Source organism: Armigeres subalbatus, chromosome 3 (genome assembly GCF_024139115.2).
Source record: "Armigeres subalbatus isolate Guangzhou_Male chromosome 3, GZ_Asu_2, whole genome shotgun sequence".
NCBI lineage: Eukaryota > Metazoa > Arthropoda > Insecta > Diptera > Culicidae > Armigeres > Armigeres subalbatus.
This window is the reverse complement of record NC_085141.1, coordinates 429,567,390-429,595,332: the sequence shown is the minus strand read 5'-3', so window position 1 is coordinate 429,595,332 and position 27,943 is coordinate 429,567,390. Positions and strand designations below refer to the sequence as shown.

At 36.4% G+C, this 27,943-nt stretch overlaps 3 protein-coding genes across 6 annotated transcripts in view; 1 reads left to right on the top strand and 2 right to left on the bottom strand.

Moving 5' to 3' along the window:
• The window catches only part of LOC134227547 (zinc finger protein 423 homolog), a 270,345-nt gene that overhangs the window by 225,075 nt on the left and 17,327 nt on the right, over nt 1–27,943 (bottom strand). The gene's annotated exons all lie outside the window — the stretch shown is intronic.
• LOC134227534 (heat shock factor protein) overlaps nt 333–27,943 on the bottom strand; it is a 39,686-nt gene continuing 12,075 nt past the window's right edge. The window contains exons 2-11 of one of the 4 annotated variants that reach the window (XM_062709096.1): nt 22,789–22,897; nt 22,374–22,726; nt 22,201–22,317; nt 22,049–22,134; nt 20,915–21,841; nt 20,578–20,683; nt 19,333–19,410; nt 18,554–18,695; nt 8,390–8,540; nt 333–591 (exon numbers count right to left, since the gene is read on the bottom strand). In XM_062709096.1, coding sequence (XP_062565080.1) covers nt 591; nt 8,390–8,540; nt 18,554–18,695; nt 19,333–19,410; nt 20,578–20,683; nt 20,915–21,841; nt 22,049–22,134; nt 22,201–22,317; nt 22,374–22,726; nt 22,789–22,897 — 2,070 coding nt within the window. In that variant the 3' untranslated portion in view covers nt 333–590. Of the gene's footprint in view, nt 592–7,335; nt 8,541–18,553; nt 18,696–19,332; nt 19,411–20,577; nt 20,684–20,914; nt 21,842–22,048; nt 22,135–22,200; nt 22,318–22,373; nt 22,727–22,788; nt 22,898–27,943 lie in introns of those variants that run through there. The other 3 variants (XM_062709098.1, XM_062709095.1, XM_062709097.1) reach the window with 3 other exon arrangements.
• On the top strand, nt 363–3,458 carry LOC134227535 (F-box and leucine-rich repeat protein 13). Its single transcript, XM_062709100.1, has 4 exons — nt 363–503; nt 749–1,990; nt 2,047–2,642; nt 3,110–3,458. The coding sequence occupies exons 1-4, from the start codon at nt 447–449 to the stop codon at nt 3,312–3,314; spliced, it is 2,100 nt and encodes a 699-aa protein (XP_062565084.1). The 5' UTR covers nt 363–446; the 3' UTR covers nt 3,315–3,458.

Here is a 27,943-nt window from a genome sequence, read left to right as displayed (position 1 = left end):
ATTTGTGTCGGTGTTTCCAGTGAAATCTGTATACAAATCTGAAATGAAACCTATTTGACCCTTTCTCAAAAATGTATGAAAAAATGAACTTCTATAGAACTTGCTAAACTTGCTCTAGCATCACGTGGATGTTTTGAAGATACTTTTTATTCATAGTCAGCTGCTTTGGCCAAACACACCGTGTTCTGCTTGTGCGTACCTAAATGTGTATACTGCTCAAACATGAGCGTTAAGAGTATATCGTAGTGTTGAGAGCCTCAGCTGTCATCACTAAAATTTCTGTTGTGATAAATACAATAGTCGTGAATCGATAATCACAACATTTGAACCGGACTTTTGAGTTTTCCGCATTCCGTGAACATAATTCTTGCTATACATATATATTTAACTCGTAACCCTTAATTTGAGCTATAAGAAAATAAAAATCAACAATTCAAATACATAAAATGGAGCAATACTTCATAGATGATTTTGGACCTAAATATAGCAATTTACCAATGGAAGTAAGTAACCGAAAAAAGTTATTTATTAGTGATCTCGTGACCTGCGAACGTCAATCTCATTTTCCATTGTTCCTTGGAAGACAGTGACCTGTGAATTAGAGTAAATGAAAGGATTATTGTACTGCAATCATGCACATTCACACTGATAAGATTAATCTATAGCTATCAGACGCAGTACGTCACAAATCATACAGAATCATCTTTGTCTAGACTATATATTTTCAATTTCTTTTCCTGATTTGCAGATCTTGGTCAAAATATTTGGATATCTGAATCCCGGAGACAGATTCGCTGTTGGTCTTACATGCAAACGATGGTTGGAAGCAACGCAATATCAACATTTCATCAGCGATGTTTGTCTCAGCTTTTTTAAGTCGCATTTTAATGATACAACAAGCCCTGTATCCGAATTGCTTAAAAGCTGCCGACAATTTCAAAATATTTGTTTTACGCAAGTGGAATTTAATGAAATTGAACAATTTTTTACCCGTTTCGGCTACCATATTCAGGATTTGAATATCAAAGTTTGTGATATTCGAGAGAAAACCTTCATTATAATGTTAATGATGGTACCCAATTTGCGTACTTTGAGGGTGGAAGGATGTCGAGAATTGCTTATGTCAGGCAGACTGTTTGAACCTGGCCCAGACCATCAAATATTAGCATGTACGTTACAGAACGTGACTACGCTCAGTTTGGGGTATAATCGCTATTTATCTGATGCGTTATTCAAGCGAATTGTTTCCCTAATGCCAAATTTGGAAGATTTAAATCTATCCGGCTGTTCAATTTCATTTCACAAAGGTCTCTACCGAAAATTCTATCCAGGTCGTCCGGATGACGCTTCAGAAAACGTGTTAACATTTCATTATATATCTCAATTTATAGAACGACAAGCTGAAAAAATGAAGAAACTAAATTTTAGCTCTACACTAATTGATGGCGATGCACTTGAAGTTTTAGCTAGGTTCAGTTCACTCAACCTTGAAAGTTTTGATTTGAATTCCTGTGATCAGTTAACCAACCCTGGAATAACGGCCCTTGCGCAATCAAAATTTACCCTTCAACATTTGGATTTCTCTAAATCAGTTCGTTTTACTGACACGTGTTTGCACAAGATTTGTCTACATTTACCGAATCTTGTATCTCTAAAAGTACGTCGATGTCGGGCATTGACGGACCTCGGAATAATAGAGATAGTTCGCTTGGAAAAACTTCAAGTGTTGGACATTTCTGAATGCGAATCTGTGACAGGGCAAGGTGTCATAAAAGGAATCGCCTCAAAATTTAATTCCACTTTACATGAACTATACGTAAGTGCACTAAATTTGTGCGAAAGCTCAGTGACGAAAATTGCGGAGAACTTTCCTTCGCTGCGAGTACTCGATCTCAGCTATTGTTTCCATTCAGTTTCGGATTTATGCTTGCAAATAATATTCAAAAACTTAATATGGTTGAGACATTTGAACTTGGACTGTTGTGATAAGGCAAGTAACATCTCCAATTCTTGTAAAAACGTTTTATATTCTTAGTATTATTTCAGATTTCTGATAGTGCCATGACTGGAGTTGGAATGCTCCAGAAAGTTCAAGATTTTGAATCCAATAAGACAACATTCACCCAAAATGTAGCATCCAGTAGCTCTGCTAGTGAACAAAATGATCAAATATCACCAATTTTAAATCGTCCATTGACAAGCAATATTCCAGAAGAGCCTCTGAAAATTTCACTCAGAAGCAAAGCAGAACAGGAAATTGTTAATGACGCCATGCGTAAGAGAGCCATGATGGAAATCTGTCAACATAAAGAGTTTCACAGAGATGTTGCTAGCACAGGATACTCAATCGAACGCCTTAAAGGGTTACGAGTCTTACGACTATCACAGTGCAATAAGCTATCAGATATTTCATTGATGTATGCTTTCAATTTGAAGGAATTGAAAGAAATCAGCTTGGCAAAATGTCAGCAAGTATCGGCTGTTGGCATAAAATCATTGGTGCAGAATTGCCCATCCCTTGAAGTAGTGGATCTGAGTGAATGCCACAATGTGAATGATAAAGCAATCGAATTAATTGCGATGCATTTGAGGAGATTACAGACATTGTCTCTTGAGCGCTGCTTTCAACTATCTGATTTCAGGTATAGTATTTTATTACATCGAGAATTACGGTAATATACACAACTATTTTATTTTCATGCGAGATGGAAATAAATTGGTTTTGTAACAATAGATGATCATGAGGAAGGAAAAAAAATATTTTTTTTAATTTAAAGAGAGCTTTTTAAAATGGTTAGAATAAAGATAATAAAAAAGGAGCATTTCCAGGGCAGTGTTTAGAGTTTATTATAATGAACATAGACAATAAAAAACTATAGATCTCTTAGTAACACAATTGATCATTATTATCCAAAGCATATATTGTGTTATTTCTACGTTTAAAGATGAAATAACTCTGATTTGTTTTATTTTGGCATAAATTTGGATTCGAAGTGTTTGCGTACGAAATCATGTACGCCTGTATGTTTGTAAACAGCCTAAATTCAAGTTACCACAATTGGTTTATATTAGCTTTATTATCTGAATACACATTTTCATCTCTTTGTAGCTTGGACTACATTGCAATCCACTGCAAAGCATTACGTATACTGGATGTCAGAGGATGTCGTAACATGTGCGCTGAACCAAATCTTCGAGTAATCAATGTGCCCACATTGCGGACAGTTCACATGAGCAAGCCTGGGCCTTACATGGGCGAACCCGGATATTTTGTTAAGAAGCCACCACCACCACCGATGCCAAAACGCATTTAATATTTACTACTACTAGACGCTGGAGGTTTATTTATTGTTGTTTTGATATTGATTATTTATTTCTTATTATTTTAAAACAATTTATATTAAATCTACTTCAATATATGTAAAATAATTTTCACAAATATATGATTGTATATATCAGTGCGCTTGTCCAGTATTGATTCTGTTATCGGAAGACCGCCACCAAACTCGCCACACTAGATAGATATTTAACTAGAAGAGATTTTATTGAAAACCAGCTGTAAACTTTTGAATAAGGCCTGGACTGTTTTACTTCGATGAAATCCATGAAATGACTTCGATGAAATCGGCATTTTCACCATGAGCTCATGGATGAATGGTAGGTAGTTGGAAATCGATAACATGTAGGAAAAAAATCAGGATCAAATTCATGGAAAATGCGGGTATTTTAGAGGATAGTAATGATAAAAATGAAGTATAAGGTGGAATCTCCCGCATTAAGTAAGAACTGATTAGTGATTTTATAGTGATGAAATTCAACGCCATTTCTCTTTTCGACTGATACCTCATTAATGTTACGCTGCGACAAGTGCTGGCAGCGTTTGTTTACAAAAATAACGCAGGTACAAAAATCAATGATAGAAACGTCATTTTGCCAAAGTTCCTCCCTATTCGTGTGTGCTCACTCGAAAATGTAGAATGCAGCTACAGTCAAAATTAAACTTTGAGATGTAATTGCGGGTTGAGAGGGGTGTGCCAAAGCGCAATAGCTTGCCGATACCCTTCTTATTTTTTTTTTACAAAAAAAAACAATTAACTTAAGATTGACTGCATGTGTGTTGAACCTAATCTTTGAAATAAAAAACAAATAAATAAAGATTAAGAGGAAAAAATGATTACATAAACTGTAGACATAGTGCTAATATCCAATTCAGACCGAGACTCTCACTGAAAGCTTTATCGCTTGATAAAAATAAACTTGATGCAAAATTCACGCATCTTTAAATATGATATAAAGCAATAAAGCCCCTAATCTGAACAGGTTATGAGAAACTACTAAGATTTGAAGTACTTTGAGGCAACATCTAATTTAAAACTCAGAGTAAATACATACAAATGATTAAATGTGAATAGGATAATAGGAGACAATGTAAGTCCTGGAAGTAACGTTGGTTCATTATGCAAATTAATCAATGCAAATTAATCAATAATTATGACTTCTTTAAAAAGTGTATCAAATATATTGCATTATGCTAGATTCTTGCAGTTCTTCACTTCAACTGATAAACTTGCGTGGAAAATCACTTTGAATCAGTTTACAGCTAGGCTTATGCAGGTAGGCTGTACAATAGCTTTTTCTTATGCCCAATAAAGTTGTTTTCTGAATGGACTAACCCATTTTCTCACATTTGATGAACGGATAACAATCACACTATTTTAGCGTTCATATTTAATTCACATTTTCATGAATCGAAAGTAGTATGCCATGGTTGAAAGCAGGAGTGATTTTTTATGCGTCATTTTCCTTGATTTCGAGATTTCCAATATTTTCTCGATTTCAAGTTTTCCTAGTTTTCATTAAAGAGAAAATGATACCAAAAGATTATACAGTGTGACAGTGAAGTGCCTAGATACCTGAATAACGTAAAAAAGTGCCAAGAACCGTGTGGAATTGAAGAATTCTCCAAGCAATACACTATTACCCCTTGAAAACACGCTAGCTTCCCTCACGAAGCGTAGTGCAGTAGTCGTCTCAACTAATCTGGCAATAGTTCGACTGCATCTCGAGCTTCTCCGCAAAATGGACAAGCCCCAGCAACATCAGCAGTAAGTTCGGATCTAGCCATTCCACCAGCAGCAATGCAGCAGATAGCATCTCGAAAAAGGGCGTTAACAGCACTGGAAATTAATCTGGTAGCAGTTCCAAGTCCTCCATCGACTAGTTTACCGGTTGGGGACAAAAACGCACCAGCAACTGGATCTTATCACGCAAAAATTGCAGCAAACCAAGTCGGACATATCACCTAAGTATCACTTTATTTTACTTAATTAATTTAGAATATCCAATTAGTTCGTTTTCTGGGCGTGTATGATTTTATCCTTACTTAATCTATAATATAATACAATTGTTTTGCTCTTACCACGTTTATGCATCATATAATTTCTAAAAACTTACAATATTTTTCAAATTGGATGGGCAAAATCAGAGTACACAAAAATCTAGTGTTATAATTTTTGATACTGCTTTTATTCTTCTTATCTCATCAATTCAGGATTCAAGATCTTTATTCTAAATTTACAATTCAAAACGAAACATACATAAATTCAACAAGGATATTCCTCGACGAATAATTGGCTTTTCCATCCTTGAAGACAGCTACTTATATAAAGCATGCTGATATTGAAGAGACGGTCTCGCCGATCCAGGACAAACATGTGGAAATTCGGTGAGAGAATTCCATTATATATATTCCATTGTATATATAACATCGAAACTATATGATTATATAAAAGTACCATCAGGGCACCCGATTGAAGCGATTTGGATAGGAAGAGTGGAATCGCCAACTTCCTATTGTTAACATCTCGTGGATAAAGGGCGGGCTCTTCTCCCCATCTATTGGGTCAATCTGGGAAATGAGGGCTAGATTATATTATTGTATGTACGAACTTTCTTCTGGAAGGAGATTCTCTATTCATCCCGTGGATTCGCATAAGTGTCTCTGCTTATGGAACCACCCCACCCATTTTTGGCCCTTCATACAGGAGTTTGATGAAATATAAACAATAATATTATCATGATCAAATCGTTTGTCAGAAATGGCCAGTGCTATCGGCAGGTGCCTTGCTACAATAGATGGTAGTATCATCATCATCATCATCATCATCATCATATTTAATTCACATTTTTCATTAGTACAGCGACACGATAAAAATAAACTTTCTTGGACAATATAATATTTGATGCACTCGTTGCTAAAATACAGCTTACGATTTTCATTTGAAGCAGCTAAACGTTTTATAATAAATAATGCACCATCCTTTCATGGGCTGAAAAAGCATTCATCACCAGAGCTTAGATTAGGAAAATTTGTTTGTGATTAAATAATAGATTGTGCACAATTACCTATTGTTGTTTTTGACAACTTGGCATAATAACCAAAATAAGCAAACCGTCTGGTGGCATAATTTTGGCTAGAGCCTTCGACCATAGGTCATACAATTAACATGTGAATTTTCTTTGAATTATTTAGAATTTTTGAAACATATTGCAAAGATGTTGATGGTAAATTGAAATCATACGATCAAAAATACGAGTGAATTGTTGAAAAACCGAAGTTGTGTCTATTTACATAATTTGATCGGCAAATCAGTATTAGATGAAAAACTTCCGAGTTTTATGTCCGTTTGTTTGTGTAACAAACGTTGTATGTGAATCTAGCTCATGCACATTACGGAAATTCAATTTAAGATTTCTTTCTTTCATTTGCTTCCACTATGATGATTTTTTTATATCGACAGATACGTATTTCATTTCCTGCTTGAAAAATTCTTCAGTGTTTTGTTATCGACTGCACAAAACCATAGCTTGCTATCTTCAAATATGTTGTGTGGATAGAATACTAGGTAGCCAATAATTATTAAAGTACACTTAGGGCATGTTGTACTTGCTTGTACCTAAATAATTAATGCCTACCTACTATTCTTCGTCTTTACTGCTTTTATAGAGTATGAACCACTTTAACTGAGGCCTACCCAACATTCTACATACACACCATATTTAAAGTTAGGAAGCAATGTTTTTCTTCAGTAAAAACGAAATACGTATCAATCGATACAAAAGTTCATCACAGTGGGAATTCAGCAAAGACTATTAGTGTCCCCTAAGACATTCAAAAATAATGTATTACGAAAATTGTTAGAATTTTACGCAATTAGACGAGATTAGTCGCGCATTGCTCCTGATTCTGCTATGCTTCACAGTATACTAGCATTCGTAATTCCACCAACGATATTTTTGGATTTTCTTTTTGTTCTATTATTTCAAAACAAACGGTTCTTAGCAAACATATATTCGTGTATTTCCAAGGCTGTAATATATTTTCTCTTGAACCTGTTTAAACAAATGAAATGTGTGTGTTTCACAATTCGAATAGGAAATATCAGAGCAGCAATTAAATAAATGCATTTCGCTCTAAAGTAAAAATCTATAAAACCAAGTCAGGCCGTAACAAATATGAATTCCTGATTTTGTCCTTTAGTGTTTGATTTTTTTTTGTTTTTAATCTTAATTAACGTTATTTTTTATAATTTATATAAGTTCATCACTGAATATTGAATATTGAATAACGAGGGGTGAAAAAATAAAAATAAATGAATAAATTGATGAAATTGCAAAACGCAGCAGTTTTCTTGAAGAATTTTCTGGGAAAGTTTATTATTTCATTATGTTCCCAATAAAATTTTGAATTCTCCTCCAATAAATAAAATAAAGTCATGAAAAATGGAGAGGTATGGAGACAGAAAAAGAAAATAATATTTGTTTCGGCCCTTATAAATCAAAACTTTATTCTTTGCATCGCTGTCGTGTTAGTCAGGTACAACTTTAAGATGTTATTTTCATAGATTGTATATTGTCTATAATTTTTTATGTAGCCTGAATTGTTTTTAAAGTGTGGAATACAGTCACTTTTTTTACGTGATAAATTAATAATAACAACGGGTATTTTGTTGTCCAGAACAATTAATGTAATAATTACACTTACAAATTACATACAACATGAATTCATAGAAGCCAGTTTTACTTTCTGAATCCGTTAATTATTCGTAGAACTCAAACTTTTGTTCTTCGAAACCAAAATAATCGAATATAACTTTAGTTTGAAAATGTGTTAATTAGTTATTGTTATATATTTTATATAAAACCGATAAAATATGAATGTTGGATAACCTGTACCACATATTTTTTTCTATTAATATCATTGTTGTCCAGATTTTGCGGGGGGAAAGCATTGATTTTTTTTTCTTTTTGTACAAGCAATGCATAAAAGATCAATAGTATTAATGGGATAAAAGAAAACAAAATAACAAACTTTAAAGCTAAGCCTTACTAATTCAAGGTCGACTCTCCCTCATTACTGTTTTCCAAATTTAACAGTTCGTTCAGATCAATATAATCGCAAGCATTGTTGATCCCAGAACTCGTTTTATACGTCATTAGTTGATTGGATGAACCAGCTGTCGGTTGTGGTGAAGCGTGGCCTGTAAACGAGATAGTATTAGTCGAATGAAATACATCATATAATTGATGTTTTTTTTTAACTTTATTATAGTATTTTTTTTATACAATTGTTACTATATTATACAAAAGTGACTACATTATACAGCGTAGAACCTGGATACGAGAAACAATCAATGAAAATGTATTCATTTCAGAATCTATCATTGATTGGCAAATAGTATTGCAAACAAAAAATGTGGAACGCATTATTTTTTTCTAACAAATGGTCGGGGTTCAACCAAACCGCGACGTTTTGATTGATTTGTGACATTTTGTTCGTAAAAGTAAAAAGGAAATAAATTTATTTCCATTCATTCTATTCATTTGTTATTAATTGAATCTGCTACATGAAAACTTAAGCAAAAAATTGTTATTTTTCAAGGGCGATTGGCAGAACCCCGGTCAAATGTCATTAAATAGAATACAGCTCTTTTATTGGCAGCTGTTTTTTTATGGAATATGTGCTAGACAATTCGTTAACAATGCCCTAAAATACCCACCCCTTAAAAGAGACCTAATATGCGATTTATTATCTATCAGTATAAATAAAAAAAAACAAGCAAATAATTTAAATTGTTCAATAGAATGGCACCTAATGTTAAAAGCAGTTGTCCTAATCTTACTGTAAAAAATGCTCTTTGATTTGCACCTGAGAATTGCAACATCTCAACGAATATTTAATCTATATTTAGTGCAATTAAAAAAGGGATGAACGTGCTCCTGTAGCTCTGATGTATATTATTGACAGATTGACATGACATTTAGAATTTTTGTTTTATCTTTACTAAAGAGTTTTTCAGCCCAAGGCTTTAGAAAATATAAATATCCCTCTATTAATCACATATAGTGTAAAAGGTTTAAAAAGTGTAACAAATCAAGGAGAAGAATGTTTTGCGGAAAGTGTAGGAAACACTGGTTAAAAGAATTTAATTATCACTCGGTTTCAAAAGACGTCGTGAAGCACATTTTTTTTATTCTTTATTAGAGTGATGTGATGCACATTGAAAATATAAACAAAATATGTATTCCGTATTAGTGTGGGTCCATCCACAAAGTACGTCACGCCTCTAGGGGGAGGGGGGTTCAGAGCAGCGCACAGTGATGCCACTCCATACAAAACACGGAAAAAAGTCTTTTCAATCACTTTTTGTCAACCGATTATCTCGCAACAGGTTGCATTCGATGCGGAACATTGTCCCATTGCTTTGCTATTGAAATTTGGCCGGATAGGACTATGGGCTCAGAAGCAATGGCCAAAATACTTTTTTTTCATACAAAAAACGCATCACTTATTTTTTTGGCACTTATCCTCAACCGACTCGCTCGCAACAAACTGCATTCAAAACAAAATCCTGTTCCATTGTTTCTTATTGAAAATTGGTCAGATCGGACAATGGGATCAGAAGTTATGGCCAAAATACTAATTTCATTATTACAACACAAAATCACTTTTTTTGGCACTTATGTCCATCCGATTTGCTTGAAATGAGTTTCATTCGGGGAGAAATTGTATAATGGATATAAAGAAATATGAAAAATAAGACCTATCCACATATTTGTGTTGTTATGGGCTCATAAGCAATGGCCAAAATACATTTTTTTTTCATACAAAAAATGCATCACTCATTTTTGGATTTATCCTCAACCGACTCGCTCGCAACAAACTACATTCAAAACAAAATCCTGTTCCATTGTTTCTTATTGAAAATTGGTCAGATCGGACAATGGGATCAGAAGTTATGGCCAAAATACTAATTTCATTGTTACAACACAAAATCATTTTTTTTTGGCACTTATGTCCATCCGATTTGCTTTCAACAAGTTGCGTTCGGCGAGGAATTGCATAATGCATATAAACAAATTTGAAAAATAAGACCTATCCACATATTTGTGTTCTTTTAAACTTTTCTTATATATTTCTCAACCCTTTTGAACGAACGAGAAAGGCACCATCACCGATAGGTGGATTAATTAGGGTTAGGGTTAGCTTAAGATTGCTACGTAGCTTTTTCAAGACAGTGATATATAAAACTTGTCTTATACATATGACGATTTTATGACTCTGAAATAAGCCTTAATGATCAGAGTTAGGGTGGGTGTACCAATTGTCGCCATACATAAGAACAACTATTTTTTGGAAAATAATTAAAAGGGAAGTGGGTGGACTTTATATATCAAGCGAAAGGTTTTTTTCCTGCTCCTTAGAACAGCTGTGAAAACCACAATAAAATTTGTTATAATCATCAAAATTGATGAATCCATAATAGGAACGCATGCACCAGTTGTGGCACTATTCTTAATTTTGGTTTCTTATTTGGCAAATCCCATTGTTTTTTTATGGGACTGGCCAAATAGGGACCACTAGTGTGACAACTGGTGCAAAGGACGTCAAAAATTAAGCAAAATCAATTTTAACAATTATGCTTTGCTTGTTTTGGAGGAGATCAAAGGTGTTATAGCCTATTCAGATTACGCCATTAATGACATAATAATTGGCGTTTCAGGGTAAATACGCTTTATGATGTCATTATTTACGTAATATTCCATACATTTTGCGCTGTGAAAAGATACCCGCTAAAAGAGTCATGAAGAAAGCTTTGAGAATACGTCGTATGTGCAAAAGAGAGTCTCTCTTTGCCTCCATTCTCTTTCGATTATTACAGATCTATAATAAAGTTTACTTCAGATTTCTTGGCAGATATCTAAAGATTATAGCTTTGTCTAGCGTTCTGAAGTGAAAATGTGGCAAAATATGCAAAACTAGCTTATGTACAAGCGAAAGAGAGCGTGAACGAAGAGAGCCTCTCCCCAACTAACATTTAATGTCAATGTAAATGTTATTTCAACTCGTCTATACGGCTTCAAGCTGAATATGTGTGCTATACATATGATCAAGAACTTCTATTCTATGCTTTTACCAGCAAATCTGGCGAATCTATTCAGCTGTTTTTGACGTGTCTGCACAACTACTTTACAGCATGTTACACAGTTTTTTCTCAATCTTTACTAAACCATTTAGTAATATAATTCGCTTCAATGGCGCTTATTCAGATTTTTTTGAATCTGTTAAATAAGTTTTATACAGCCACTGAATTCAATTTGATTAAATATTATTTGAGAGGAGAGTAAATTTCGGGAGTTTATTCAATGTTTTTTTTTTGTGAAAACTCAAATATCAATTTTGTTGCTACCTAGATTCGAACTCCTGATCTCCTGATTCAATGGCCGCTGCTCTGTCATCACCGTCACTTTGACATATGTAAATAACAAAGAAAATTATGGATGTGCTTCTTCGCATACCCTATAGGTTGTTTTACTAACGCTATTTTCAGATTCATGCTGTATAAACGTTAGAAAGAGGCCTACATGCCGCTTTCAGCACATAAGCTTAAAAATTATGCTTTCAGCATTATTTCAACCATTATTCAAACATCTATCAGCATGTTCTATTGGCTAACTTTGATCCATCATCAATCGCTGAAATTGTTTTTAGGCAACATTTTCTCGATTTGTATAGATGCTACTCTGCTGCTAATCGTTTAACAGTAGCCGTCAACAGAAATATCGCTTCTAAATGGCTTGTTTTCTTAATACGCTATCTGCTAGCATTAATGACAGCGCTTTGTCAGTTGCTATAAGAGCAGGTGAATATCTTTGTAGCTGCATTACAGAAATCAATAGCTCATACACAGCTCCGGCAACAAAAATCAAATGTAAACATAGCGGTTTTGACGTTTCCATACTGATATGCTATTAAAAGAAGCAGTAATAGGTTTACCTAAACGTTGTATAATCTTCAAAGGTACAGAAGTTGCCTAAAAGCTTCGTTAGTTCATTTATAGCACCATTACGCTATATTGTTAGTGCTATAACAGCAGCAAAAACGTTTTCATTGTGAATGCTACATGCTACTCACCGTAATATGGGAAGTTGCTAACAAGCATCTCAGTTACATACATGAGCTCTTAACCGATAAGCTCAGACAGAGCTGTTTTATGACTATATGAAAGCTGCATAAACGATAAAAGATTAAATATATTCGGCACACTGACTAGCTGATAGATATTTGGGTAATAGTCGAGTTGAAGTTTAAGGGATTATTTGCGGAGGCTTTTCTTTTATTCAGCATTGGCTGCTTTTATTCAAATATTATACAGCCAAAGGCTAGAAGTTGAAGCTTTTAGCACCAAAAATGTTAGTTGGGTCTTTTGCACATACGACCTATTCTCAAAGCAATCTAGAATTATTACGAGAGAGCTTTCGTTCTAACTGGGATGCAGGGAGAAATTCAACAAAACAAAACTGACAAGCGTCACGCTCTCTTTGCCAGAGAGAAAATTCTCTCTGTTTTCATTTCGTTACACAGTCATGCTCTTTCTGTCGCAGCAGGGTCGAATGCATGTTAGATGGAAATCTTCTGAGCGCTGAAGAATAACTCGGATTGTGATGGTTTTGTGGAAAGCATTTTATATGATGAAAAATAATGATGATAATTATTTATCTCCACTTATTCAACATGAATTGTTTAAAAACAGATGCTCTCTAGAATTAACATGAAGTATTTAACTTAAACCTAGATTTAATAGAACAAATCGAATAAATTTTCAAATTTCAAGGGCCAATGCGGAAGACAATTTAAAACGTAGGAATGGTTGTAAAACGAATATATTTGATGAATAAACATGATTTCATAAATTGTTTCAATTCTGCTCCTTGAATGGCTTAATATACTTTGGATTTCAACATTTTTCACGTGGGACAACTGTACGATTTGAATGGGATGTATATATAAAGTAGAATAACCTTAAATAAAACATGGATTGGTTATGCATTAATTCATCCAAAATCCAGTTTAAATTATATCACATTCACACTAGAGGCCTGAATAAGAGAAACGCGGATAGAAAATATGACTCTGCCAACACTGCATTCATTCTTCTTCATCAAAGAACAACACATGAAAAGGAAGAAATGGTTTATGTAGATAAAGTCTCACAATCCGCTATTTAATGTGTCCACATAATTAAACAATAGAATCCAATAAACAATGCAATTTCATTTCATAATCTATAAATAACTTGCATATATTATTGCAAACTTATGTAAAATTTGTTTATTTAAAAATGGCATAAAATCGAATTTAGCCGTTTTCAGTATTTGAGCCAACATTTTGGCTGCTTGACAGGTCTCCTGCTCGATTGGCTGCTGTTTTTGACGGTTCGATTGGCGGCACATACTTATCCGCGTTTCTCTTATTCAGGCCTCTAATTCACACGATTAGTTTTTGTTAGAAGCTGTATCATTGATTGTCGAGTAGAACGCAACAGTTCAGTTTCCATTTTTGAAAAAAAATTAAATTGCTGAGTTGCCCTTCATACATGGAGATACTGGTGGAAATACATTTTAGTTCGATAATATTTCTTGAAAATTGGTCCAATCGTCCTTTTTTTATTTATTTGTGAGAATTCCCAAAAGTATCTAAATTTTTCTATCAAATCTCCGTTCGATCATAGTACAGAATCAAAATACTTTTTAAACGTAAAAATAAATTGAGGAATAGTCTGATTCCCCGAAGAATGGCGCACCCAACTAATGAATGAATGTAGCTTCGCTCATTATCCTTAATGAGAGCTTCAAATATTCTTCAAAATCCCTTTTCATATTTTTTTCGTAGAAACTTTGTTCAGAAAAAAATGTTCGATTGTCGCCACACAAATGGTTGATTTCGCAAATTGAATTTGTAAACTCTCCTTGAATTCAACCCTGTATTAGCGTGCAAATGAGGAAACATGAAAACGTCAAGATATATTATCTTGCTGCAGTCTGAACACCTCGTAATAATTGGATATCCTCTCACTTTACAAAGTCATAAATAGCCCAATCTGAATAGGCTATTATTATCGTATCGTATCATATGCTTTATCGACATGAACTTGGTTTGCGGTGATTTGATTGGCCATTTGGCATATAAAGCACTAATGCGACAACTGGTGCTATAGCCACAACTGGTACATCTAGCCTAATCAATATGATTCAATTTGATTCAATTATATGGTATTCGTGCAAGAATTGTATGTACTAAGAACCGAGGAAAACTCCCTCGCAGCAGAGCGCTTTATTCGAACTAAAACGTGTTTAACTCGGAATTGGGCAGGGATTTTGCCTATCCCAGCTGACAATCTCTTTCAAGTTTATCAAGGAATTTCGTGAACCTACTTTTCCCCAAATTTGAATGAATGTCTCAATACTGAACTATTGTACAACTAAAATTTTCACTTCTCAACACCTCTCTCCAATGATTGATTTGAAATATAAAAGAACCGAATTTTGCAAAACCCAACAGACAAAAGTTTCTAAATTTTTCAATGATCATTTTGATGTGATAATAAGTATATGTAACCGCATGAAATTTTGCAGGAATGTCTTTCTACTTCAATCAAGTTTTCCAAATTCCATACAAAAATTACCATTTTGGGACTTTGGGAGCGCAGAAATTTCTCCGGATATTGCTCCAGGAATTGCTTTGATTATTGTTCCAGGAATTGCTCCAGAAATTTCTTTAGGAATTTCTCCGGATATTCCTCAAGAAATTCCTTCCAATGTACTCCAGGAATTGCTTCATTCCTCCGGATATTCCTCCAGGAATTCATCCGGAAGTTCCTCCAGGAATTCCTCCTGTTACTCTTCCGGGAATTCCTCCGGAAGTTGCTCCAGGAATTCCTCTGGAAGTTCCTCCAGGAAATCCTTCGGAAGTTCCACCAACAATTCCTTCGGAAGTTCCTCCAACAATTCCTTCTGAAGTTCCTCCCGGAATTCCACCGAAAGTTCCTCAAGGAATTCCTCCGGAGGTTCCTCCAAGAATTCCTCCGGAAGTTCCTCCAAAAATACCTCCGGAAGTTCCTTCAGGAATTCCTCTGGAAGTTTCTCCAGGAACTCCTCCGGAAAACATTGGAAGGAATTATTGGAGGAATGGAGCAATTCCTGGGGAAACATTGAAAGGAATTTCTTGAGGAATATCCGGAGAAATTCCAGGAGGAATATCCGGAGGGATTCCTGGAGGAATATCCGGAGGAATTCCTGGAGGAATATCCGTCGGAATTCCTGGAGGATATCGGAGGAATTCCTCTAGGGATATCCGGAGGAATTTCCGAAAGAATATCCGGAGGAATTCCTTGAGGAATATCCGGAGGAATGGAACAATTCCTGTAAAAACATTGGAAGATATTATTGGAGGAATGGAGTACATATTGCTCAGAAAATTATTTTGAGCTTTTAGTGGAATATCTTCACTTGTCATAAGACGAGTTTGTACAATCCCACTGAATTCCACCACTTAATTGTATCTTGACAGATACGTATTTCGACCTCAACAGTAAGGCCGTCTTCAGATTTCTTGAGGATTATCCGGAGAAATTCTAAAAAATTTCGGAGAAATTCCTGGAACGATAATCAACGCAATTCCTGGAGCAATATCGGGAGAAGTTTCCGGAGGGTGTACGAGGAATTCCCGGAGGATTATACGGAGGAGTTTCTGAGGGTTCCTGTAGAAATTTTAAGAAGAATGCATGGAGAATATCCATATCCATAGGATTTCCTATAGGACTTCCGGAAGAATCCCCGGAGAAAGATTTGGAGGAATATCAGGAAAATCCATAGGATTTCGTATAGGAGTTCCGGAAGAATCCCCGGAGAAAGATTTGGAGGAATATCCGGGAAAATTTCTAGAGGAATATCCGCAGGTATTCTTGAAGGAATATTCGAAGGAATTTCTCCAGGAAATCGTCCGAAAGCTCTTCCAGGAATTTCTCCTTGAGTTCCTCCAGGAATTCTCCAGGTTCCTTCTGGATTTTTTTCGGAGATTCCTTCTGGATTTCCTCCGGAAGTTCCGTCTCGAATTCCTCCGGAAGTTTATTTCAAAATTCTGGAATATTTTTGGAAGTTCCTTCTGGATTTCATCCGGAAGTTCCTTTTGGAACTCATCCAAAAGTTCTTTCTAGAACTTCTCCGGAAGTTTTTTCGGAATTCTTGCTTCGGAAAATCCGAAGTTTTTCCAAGAATCCCTCTGGAAGTTCCTCTAGGAATTCCTGGTAGACCAATTGATACGAACTCCAACACAGTTTGGAAATTTTTCGAACTCCTGGTTAAGATGAGGTGCGAAACATATACGCGAGCTCTACGGACGTGTATGGACATGACTGGTCAATGTCAGATTTTTATCAAGCGTAGTTGACCTGTTAAACCAATTGTTCCAAACTTCGCAATAGTTTGGACAACCTAGAATATCTGGTTTGGGTATAATTAAAACGAAATTTGTAAGCGTGATGTCTACGGACATGTAGTTCCATTAATTACGTAACGCAAAAATTGGGCATTTTCAAATTGGGCATTGATGTCAAAGTTATATTGGGCGCAGTTAACTTGATAGACATCTAAACATCTGATATTGGTATAACTGAGTTCCAAATCGTATACATGGGCTCTACTGACTTGTATGGATATGACTTACTGATGTTAGATTTGTACCGAGCGCAGTTGACCTGGTAGACCAATTGATCCAAACTCCATAACTGTTTGGAGAACCTGAAACATCTTGTTTGGGTATAACTGTGCTGCAAATCATACGCGTGAGCTCCAAGAACTTGTCTGGACATGACTGGTCGATTTCAGATAGCTATCGAGCGCAGTTGACTTTGTAGACCGACTTATTTGGACATGATTGGTCGATTTCAGATAAATATCGAGCTCAGTTGACTTGGTAGACCAATTAATCCAAACTCAGTTTGGAGATCCTCGAACATCTGGTTTGGGGAAAACTGAGTAGGATATCATTCCCTGGCCTCTACTGACGTACATGGACATTACGAGTTTCCTTTCGCACGGGTTTCCGTAGTTTTCATCGTCAACATTTGCGAGTTAATACAATCCCCTTGAATTCCACCACTTAATTGTATCTTGACAGATACGTATTTCGACCTCAACAGTAAGGCCGTCTTCAGTGTCTCGTACTTGACTCGACTGAAGTCGAGGTGTCACTTGTTTTATGCGTTTTTTTTTTTGGCGTAAAAATGTATTTTGGCCATAACTTCTGATTCCTTAGTCCGATCCAGCTGTTTTTTAATAGTAAACAATGGGACAGAATTCTGCGTTTGATGCAACTTGTTACATTCAGGGTAAGTGCTTGAAAAATGGGTGAAACTTTTTGCGCAATCACATACATACACACACAGACATCACCTCAATACGTCGAGCTGAGTCGATTGATATTGAGATTGCTGACAGCTCACATTGGCTGGCCCAGCTGATTCCAAACTCGATGAAAATAATAACAAATAGCCGTCAGAACAGTTAACCCAGATGGTGCAATTGCTCACGAACCTGCATTTCCAGTCACAGGGCTTCAAATTTGATGAATTTCACCAGGTGGGATGACTGAGTTGAAGTTTGTTTGTTGTTGTTTTCATCGAGTTCTGCGGAAGAACCCCAATGATAATAAAATGGTTACCTGTTTTTCCGTAATTTTCACACTGGGCTTAGCAACCTCTATATAACACTATGGGTCTCCGGGGCGCCTATAAAAAGTTTGTTTTTGGAGCGAACATATAGCTTTTACTAGAAATACTACAATAAGAGATCGGCGAAGACGCCATCTTGTTTCCAATCGAACCGTCAAAAGCGGTTCCAATTCGACTTGTTTACATTTTGCATCCATAAGAAGCAAGCAAAAAGTTCAAGTGCTGCCAGTATTATTTTCACGGTTTCATGCATTTTCATACGTTGCCATTTCGACAGTTTTCACTCCGCCGGTCTCTGGTTATAGGGTGGCTAGCCTTTACGTATACTTAGTATACGAGAAAGGCAAACGATACTGAATATGTTCTCGTTCTGAGCCGATACGAAATTGTGTCCAAAAAACTACAGAGGAAAAAATTCGCCGGATATCACCACCTAGAAAGTCCGTAAACTGGATTATACACAATAAAATCTAAATACTTACCAGCTACATCGTTGGTCGTATTATCGTTTGAAACTTGGGTTGTATTCGTACCATCAGCGGCAGCCTTGCGCAACGACTCTGTCATATCAGGTAAGTTCATGGGAAAATCCATTCCCATAACATCGTCATTTGTGTTAAATAGCTATCAAAAGAACAAAAAAATATTAGAAAAATCATTGTTAAGCTTTCGGATAAGCTTTTCGCTATAATCGGAGCTATTTTCTTCGACTTTTGTTTGTTTCAAAATAATATTTGATCAATAATCAAATGATTTCAAAGCATGGTGGGTCTAATCAAATCCCGGTATTTGTCATAAATCTGAATGAAGTTAACGCCATTTTCTGCTCATTGAAATCCTGAAACAATTTACATAAAGTATTGTCTAATTAGATCGTTCGTTTGAGGAACTGCGTTTCTGTCGAAAATTTTATTTTTATTGCACATTTTAACAAAAAACACGAAAAAAATGTCAATTTGAAAATGTATTGGAAATTTTTTCCTTTATTTACGTGAGTTTTGGCATTTGGCCGGTTGGGACACGTACCGTTTGCCACATACGTTTTCATATTTTTAATAGTAAAAGTAAAAGAATATGTGTGAGACTTTTAATTTTTGCCTTTTTTGCTATAGCTCTTAGAAATAATTTTCCTCTTGTTTTTTTAGAATTGGGAGAAATGAGCTTACTCAAACAAATGATTCAATTATTTTGAAATAGTTTCATAAAACAGGAAAAGCAAGGTTTTATCAGGTTGATTAGTTTTTTATTCACATACTCTAACCTTATTCAAGGCATCAGTGTCGAACGAAGCTGGTGAAAAATATAGTCTTCCATAATGTGATCCGCTTCCACCAGCCGCCTAAATGAATTATTTTTTAGAATTTGCATGATTTAAGGAGTTATTTATTGGAAATAGAGTTGGATATATGATTGGAAACATCATATGTTATTTGAATCATTCCATGTAATAATTCTTTTTTGATTGCAAAATAATGAAGGTAAGTAGGTAAACTTAATGAATAGGAGCACGATTTTTCTATTGATTTATAATTACTTTGAAAATAATAGGATAAAGAAAAACATTTTGTAGCATTATTGTAACATTATGAGAAAAAATAGTTTTACCACAGATAACAGATAAGATAGAACAAACTTTATCGAAAATCTTGTGTAAACTTTAAAAATATGAAAAGGCTGAGTGGGCATCGATTAAACAAGAAGTTTTTTTTTTAATTTTTATAATTTAATTTATATTTATTGCTTTCTTTTCAGAATTGAAATTTTCCGAAGAAGATATTTTGGAATATTTCTGATCTGATAACTAAAATCGACCGTAAACTGCCCAAAAGCAGAAACCTTCCAATTGGCTTTGTTGGTGCTCAAGATTTAAGATTCAATGTTGTTTTGACATTATTTATTGTTTTTTTATTTTTTTTGTTATCTGGCTTAAAAACCAATGGTTTTCGTTGATTCTAATGATAGCAGTAAGTAGTAGTCAGTAGTAGTAAGTCAACTACATTTGAATGATGATTTTTTTAGCTTTCCAGCGCTTTTCAGAACGATTTCCTCAGGTGGCCCATATTGCCCCGATCAACCCTATCGGTCTTTTAGTGGTTTGGGTTCGATTGTTTGTAAGTTTGTCGACGGCTCGTTTCAGAAACAAATTTTTTTTGGGCTGTGTGTGTATGAGAGTGTGTGTCTGTGTGTGTGTATGTGAGTGTGTCTGTGTGTGCGTGTCTGTGTGTGTGTCTGTGTGTGCGTGTCTGTGTGTCTGATGGAATTCAAACTACAAACTGGTAGGCTGAGTTGTTGAAACAACGCATTTTGCATTTTGGCCTCTGAGATCAGTTGTTAATGGGTTACTGGGTAACCGAACCTGTCTAAATATCTGTTATCTGTGGTTTTACTTAAATTGTATACAGTCGTCTAACAAAAGATGTCTTCTATGATTTTTATCTCTCTCGTATTTTATTCATAGTATTCTGGCACATCTTTTTCAAAAGTCTTTGTTTTAATAATAACTTACCCCAAGCAAGGTGTTTGCATCAAATTGATAGTTATCTCCTTTTAGTAAATCTTTCAAAGATTCTAAATCTGTTTGCACGGTATCGATATGTTGACCATAATCAGTCCTGGAAATGAATACAAATCAATCACGTTTGCATAGAAATAGCTACATGCGCGTATATGAGGGGTCGTACACTAATTACGTTAGTACTTTTGGTGGGAGTGGGGGTCTGCCATTTTCTTACGTCCAATATAAAAAAATGATTTGTATGGGAAAAACCTTACATAGAGGGAGGGGGGTAGAAAATACCAGAGAATTGCTTACGTAATTAGTGTACGGCCCCTAACTAACTTACAATGAGTTAAGCCTGTTCAGATCAGCATTGTTGCTGCTGAATTTGGCCATCGCTCCAGGATTTGATGATTCATCGTGCTCGTCCAAACCAGTTATCTGATTCGAGACATTAGATTGAACGTCTTGGGATTGCGATGGCTGCGACAATTGTTTCCCCTTAATTTCATTAATATTAACATCTGGGTTATAAAATCCACTTTCGAAGTTGAAACCTCCAAGCATAGGAGACTCTCTTTGCACGTTGCTATCATCATCAAAAATATCCGTTGGAACTTCATTTACGTTGAAATCTTCTACCCCATAAACCATAGACGAGGCTTTTGAATTGGAACCGAAATTATTTGCCCCAGACGGACCAGCATTCATGTTAATAGCACTTTTCATAGGAACTTGTTTTCCAGGAGAGATAATTTGCTTGCCAGACTTAACAGCAGTGTTACTGCTTGGTGCTACTGAATACGTAGCTTTATTATTGTTCAGAAGGCTCTTTTGGTCTTTGTAAGCAACCATGTTGTTTTTGCTCTTGAGCAAGCTTTCTCCTTTACTGGTTCCTTTTTGTTGAATAGGTCGCTGCTGTTTCAGTTGTTCTTGTTTTTGCATTTCTTTAATAACCATTGGAGTGTTCAGCATTTCTGTGTCGTCCAGTAGTTGCACAGTATTTGGGTTGATCTCGTCAACATGATCGACCAGGTAACCTTCATCGTCATATTCTCCCACGACCTGTCCATCTTCAACAACATCACTAACTATCTGCTCAGACATATCTGCCATTCCAGAGGTGAGATCAAATGCTTCCTGCTTGATATTCCCAGTTCCGAATTGTGGGCTATATTGCGAGTCGTCAACAATTTCGTTGACGCTTTCAGGTCGGTACGGCGATTGTTGCCTCAGAGATATTGGAGATGTTACTTCCGGTATCTCGGATGATCTGTAATATCGATAAAAAAAAATCAAACTTAGAGTGCAGAGTGGAATACGTGGAATAAGATGGGTCACCTAAGGCGAACTGTAAATACTTATTATAAAAACAAAAAATAAATAAATTCAGCAGTCAATCAAAATTGCTCATGTCATAAAAATGAATTGAAACACCATTATTTAGAGCGTTTAGAAAAAATGGAGGAAAAATACTTACAGTAACTCCTGTTCATTTTCATACGCCTCGAGTGCTTCACCAAGCTCTTGAATAGAAGCACCTTCACTTCCTTCACTTTTCTTGAGCTGAATAAAGGAACAAATTGCCAAAATTAGTATTGACACAAAAGCCAGACACATTCCTTCACTTACTTTACAGGGTGGTGCGTCGTTGATCATGAGTTGGAATCGGCGTTTGTTATTTCCACTTCCCATCGAGCCAAGGCCACTACGCGAAGGTTGGACAATTGTGACTAAGAATTGAATCAACTAAAATAAAACAAAAATTAAAATATCACCATGAAAGCTCATATTCTAATTGATACCTTATTGACGATTTGTTGCTGCTTCAAGTGTTTTTGCCTAAGAATTGCAATTTCTCTCCACAACGCTTCATTTTCCTGTTTCATTGAAGAAAAGCGTGTATCCAAAGACTCTTGTCGACCTCGCATTTGTTTCATCTCTGTCAAAACTCGGTTCATGGCCTCAACCTTAAGACCACTTCTCTCGTCCTGTTGCTGTTGTTGCTGCTGCTGTTGTTTTGAAGTTGCTATTTTACGTTTGATGTGCTCCAACAGATAGGGATGATCCTTCTGGAAACAAGGATGAGTAAATTCCATTTCATCCTTGTCAAATCTTAAGCCGCCATTGTCTATAGATGTTATTTTGTGGAATCCATCTGAATGAGCAAAGTTCTAATGAAAATAGTAATTTCTAAATGGTACTCGATGAATAACCTACACATATTCAACTGGCGTATGAAGCTGGCCATATTGTTATGTTTATAATTAAGTGGTAGTAACTCCTTCGCAAACTGTGCCTGGTTCTGTATGATAAAACTTCTTCCATCCTGGAAATAAAAAATAAAAATTAAAAAAAGTTTTGCATTAGCAGGAAATAACAAAATTTTACATAAAATTTAGTTTTCCAAAGCCAAAGCCAGAATTACATACATAAACAATAAAAGTGGGTGGAAATCCCGCAAATCCATTTGCAGCAAAAATATTATAAACCAGTACTGCAAAAGGTCGTGATCGTCATAAGACAGAGAGGAAAGCGCCTTTCTCTATATAAGGCAATCAAATGACAGTATTTTCTACAAGAAATTTAATACCTAAAAAAACCTAGAAGAATTCACCTAGCGGTGATGGCGCCTTTCATGTTTTTTTTCTTTAAATGATATTTAGATGGATAAAGCACAGACAAACATACGTAACACTTCAGAAATTACCATCGACCATGACCTCAACGATCCATTTGAATTTGATTGATTGCGCGTTTCACAACTAGGGGCGCTAGCGTCGGTATCCTTTGAGTTTGACATTTCACTCCAGCGCCTTCTGGTGACATGCTGTAACGTGTAACATGCTCGCAAGGTGGCGGTAGAGGAGTTGGACGATGGATTTCTCAGGAAAATGTTCAAGCTGTTACGTCTGTTTGTCTGTGGATAAAGCTTTAGTTTTTTTAGTTTAGGTGTTTTTGCCTTTCCCGTATACTAAGTATACGTAATGGCTATATGATCACTCCAAAACCAAACTTTTGATAGAAAGAAGGCAATATGTTGTATATATATTGTGATGTGCATATCTATCTTCTTCTATATAAATAAAAATGAATATCTGTCTGTCAGAACCTCATAGACTCCGAAACTACCGATCGGCGTGAAAATTTGTATGCAGAGGTTTTTTGGGCCGGGGAAGGTTCTTAAGATGGTTCGAGACCCCTCCCCCATTTGGAAAGGGAGGCTCCCCAATTGAAACACCAATTTCTTCATAACTCGAGAATAAGTCGGAGAATTAATCAATTTTAGGCGAAACGAAGTTCGGCGGGTCTGCAAGTGAAAAATAAAAAAAAATAAAATATATTTTCTGCAGCCGCATATGTGGGACCTTCATCTTCACGTAAATAATCCATTGTCCAAAAACACCAAACAAGCAAACCAATTTATTGAACTACGCTCGTATACTGCACTTAGCACGCCAATTCATTAGCACAGAAAAGTGCACGCAGCAGTGTACGCGCAGCGCTGCCACACTGAGCCATTATTTGCTCCCGCTCGGATACGACGCATAACCGAAGGCAGCCACTCGCAACGCAGCAGCTCTCACGCAAATTGTTTGGTTGCTCACACAAACCTTGTCTCGCGCAGCGTCATGGAGCTGATGTTTGTTTGTGTGTATGTATGTGTGTGCGTGTGTGTGTGTGTGTGTGTGTGTGTGTGTGTGTGTGTGTGTGTGTGTGTGTGTGTGTGTGTGTGTGTGTGTATTTGTACAAAATTTTGTAGACACACTTTTTGAAACATAGCATTGGCCGAATTACTCGCAACAAGTTCCATTCGACTGAGAATCCTGTCCCATTGTTTGCTATTGAAAATTGACCAGATTGGACTATAAGATCAGAAGTTATAACCATAATACTATTTTCTATGCGCAAAACACGCTAAAAAACACTCACTCATATTTTTCAATATTTTTTTTGCACGAGAAAGGCACCAACACCGCTAGGTGGATTAATCAGGGGTTTTTAATCTTAAAATTAAGTTCAACACCAGTAAAGCTTTAGTGGCTTTATTTCAATTGAATTGAGTTCTTCAAAGCCAGAAGCACCAACACTAATGTCAGTGTGTAGGATGTATAAAAAAAAGTGGGTAATATTGCGACATTTACTCCTATTTAGACTTACCCCAAATAAATGATTATAACAGTCGAATCTCGCACTCGATTTCGCAGTGCGTCAAGGTTACTGCTGAATAAGGTTACCTAATTTTTCCATACAATATTTATTTTGAAATACCTTATTTTGATTGGCCTTGCATCTGACAATTAGCAATTTCGATAGTCAACAATAAAATAAGTTTGTTTTCATCATCGTCTCAAAGCGGTTGACAGTGCGAAGTTCGAAAACGGGGTGAGAAGGATTATCACAGAAAGCTAAACAATTGTGAAAAGAGCAATAATCTAGTTGCAGCAAAAATATCACAAACATTTTGAGAGGCATACATCGGAATGAAGCACACTTCTACTCATTTGGAGAACTTAATTAGAGCGAGCTATTTTGTTCAGTATTTGCCATAATCGTCGAAAAGCTCATGCTAGGGTTATCTAAATAACAGCTGTTGGCGTTTTTTGCACACGCCTATTATAGAAGTGCCATCTGCATTTTCGCCTGTAAACTTTTAAAAGCGATAGCTGAAACAGCAATTATTTCGATTAAAATCATTTCACTGCTAAGGATACTTTTAAAATTTCTTGAATATTGAATTATTTATTCACGCGATTTGGGCAAAATTCAATTGCGATCAACCAGGTGGAGAAGGCGGAGCACTGTATCCCACTCCTGATATGTGCGATATCTGGATTTGAATCTAAACTGTAAACAATCGTGTTAATTCTCTACCACCTTTTTGTTATGGCGAGGCAATTTTTATGAACACTTCTGTTTTCGATATTTTATCAAAATTAAACACTCATTCATGCAGCATTATAACGATGAGGAGAGCTTTATATATTTTTCTGATATGGTATGTTTGAGATACCTGCTTTATAGGGCCTTTATTTGCAGTAACTAACCGAACATAAAAAATGTTTGCATTAACGATTGCACCCTAACACCGGTTCTAAGCTTCGATGCAGAGTACACGAGCTTTGTTCGCCAGTGACAGGCGTATATGGCCTTTGCGATCAACTGAGTCAAAAAAAAACTTTGTTTCCGTCGTCGGGGGGTGACAATGGGTCAAATGGGGGTGAGAATGGGTCACTGTTTCAACTACTTAGAATTATTGTATAATGGATTGAAAGTGTCTGAGGGAAAAAAGACTAAAATATAAGAGACCTTTTTGAACGATTTTGTTCTACGACCTCCAGACGCGATGACCCATTCTCACCCCTCAGACCCATTGTCACCCCCGATGGCGGTACATGTAAATCTGTGATTGGTTAATGTTTGTGCATGTCTCGTGTGCACACACATACACACACGGACACACATCAGGAGCAGCGGGGACTATGTTCAAGGGCTTTACGACCCCTCCCAACGGCTTCTGCGTTAGGGGGCCTGCCTGGTGGGGTTTGGCACCTGTTAAACCTCTACAAAAATCTATATGTGTCCGCAACCCAATTAACAAGGGGAGCGTCCCTACTTCGGGTGGGTAGTGCGTGTGCTGCTTCAGCAGAGTGATCTGCTTGTGTTGAGGCAGGAGTGCGTCATAGTTCATTACCACTATTGCACGGCTGAAATTTTAGTGTGGACTGCGCGTCGTAGCGTATTATCGTTGATTGGTCCCTACACCGCTATTGACACCTCGAGGAATACCAGTGGAGTGTTAGGGGTAGCACCCAAATAAGACTAACATGGGGCGAGTGACATTGGGTTGAATCCACACACCCACAGTGAGGCACAAGTGGTGCACGGGGAGTGTCCCTACTTCGGTACAGTGAGGATACTGGTCGTAAGATTTTCATACGACAAAACTTATGAGTATGTTTCATAAGAATTGAACTATGAAAATCTCAAGATCTTATTTTGGTCAAATCTACCTTTTTATTGGATATCCGACAAGACAATTCCTCGAAGCGTCGGTGGACGTGTGGTGTGATCACACGCCTCCTAATCACGACGTCCATGGTTTGAAACCCGGTTACATTTTTTTTAAACGAACTTAAAATTTTTCATAAGATTGTCGTATGAAATGCATTTCATTGGCGAAATTTCTAAAGAGAATCGTATGATAGTCTACGACCAGTATCCTTAGTGCAGGGTATCGCGTGGTCTGCTTCGGCAGAAGATTGAGTGATCGGCCTGTGCTGATGAAGGAGTGTAGTAGCGGGTAACCGCGTCACCCCAAGACATGGCTGAAGTTTATGTATAGACTACACATGCTGAGGTAGGAGTGTCTTAGCGTAGTATCTGTAGGCCCAGGAAGTACCCGTTGTTGACTCCTCGAAGCATGGCAGTGGAGTGGTAGAGTGAGCGTCCAAGTAAGTCTCAAATGGTGTGAGTGCCTGTGTGAATCAGCACATTAAGAACAGCCCATCCTCCAGAAGTAATGCTGGAAAGCTGTCCCGGGGGGAAATTTGGGTTGGTGCCCAAGGAGGGTTTAATGGGTGGGAGTCCCACACTCTAGTACACTGCCATGTGGTAGCTTGGCAACTACTACGCGTGTGCTGGATCAGTGGATAATGCATTACTCTTTGAAAAAAAAAACACACGGACTGACAGACATTTGCTCAGCTCTTTGAGTCGATTGGTCTATAACACTATGAGTCTCCGGGCCTTCTATAAAAAGTTCGTTCTTGAAGTGAAATGGTAGCCTTTCGGTACAATTTTGTTGTAAAAGGTAAAAATAAATTTACATTTCCTTTGAGGCAATATAACTCACGAACGGATGAACCTATTTGCAAGATTTTCTCACAAAACGATTCGTCTTGGGTTCAGCTGTGTTTATATGTATGAAAAGATAGAACATTTCCCAGGGAAAGTTGAACAAATATAAAAATACTACGTTTTCATGATTTCTGAAGAAAACCATCAAGTTTGTACGGAAATCAATCTAGAAGACGACGCTGCAGTGAACTAAATGATTGACAGTCAGGTAAAAAAATAACCCGAGCAAGATCGGGCAGATTCGCCTAGTATTAATAATAACCACGCCATTTTAACGATCGGATAACAACAAGTTTTGTAAAGAAATATGTAAAACCACCACGGTGCCCCGGTAGACCGTTAGTATAAAATAAAAATGTCTATCAAAACCAAGTACAGGGCTCGATTCCTGTGGTAATTCTGCACCTCTGGACCAATTTTTAAAAAAGAATCCCTAGGAGGAATCTCGTGAAGTTTTTAATCAAGAAATTTCAAGAGAATCTATATTTTAATTCAATAATATCCCCAAAATACC

Excerpts from the sequence above, each read along its gene's own strand:
- LOC134227535 (XM_062709100.1), top strand. The coding sequence starts at position 447 with ATGGAGCAATACTTCATAGATGATTTTGGACCTAAATATAGCAATTTA. Across the intron at positions 504-748 it reads ATAGCAATTTACCAATGGAA|ATCTTGGTCAAAATATTTGG; the intron begins GTAAGTAACCGA and ends CCTGATTTGCAG. Across the intron at positions 1,991-2,046 it reads ACTTGGACTGTTGTGATAAG|ATTTCTGATAGTGCCATGAC; the intron begins GCAAGTAACATC and ends GTATTATTTCAG.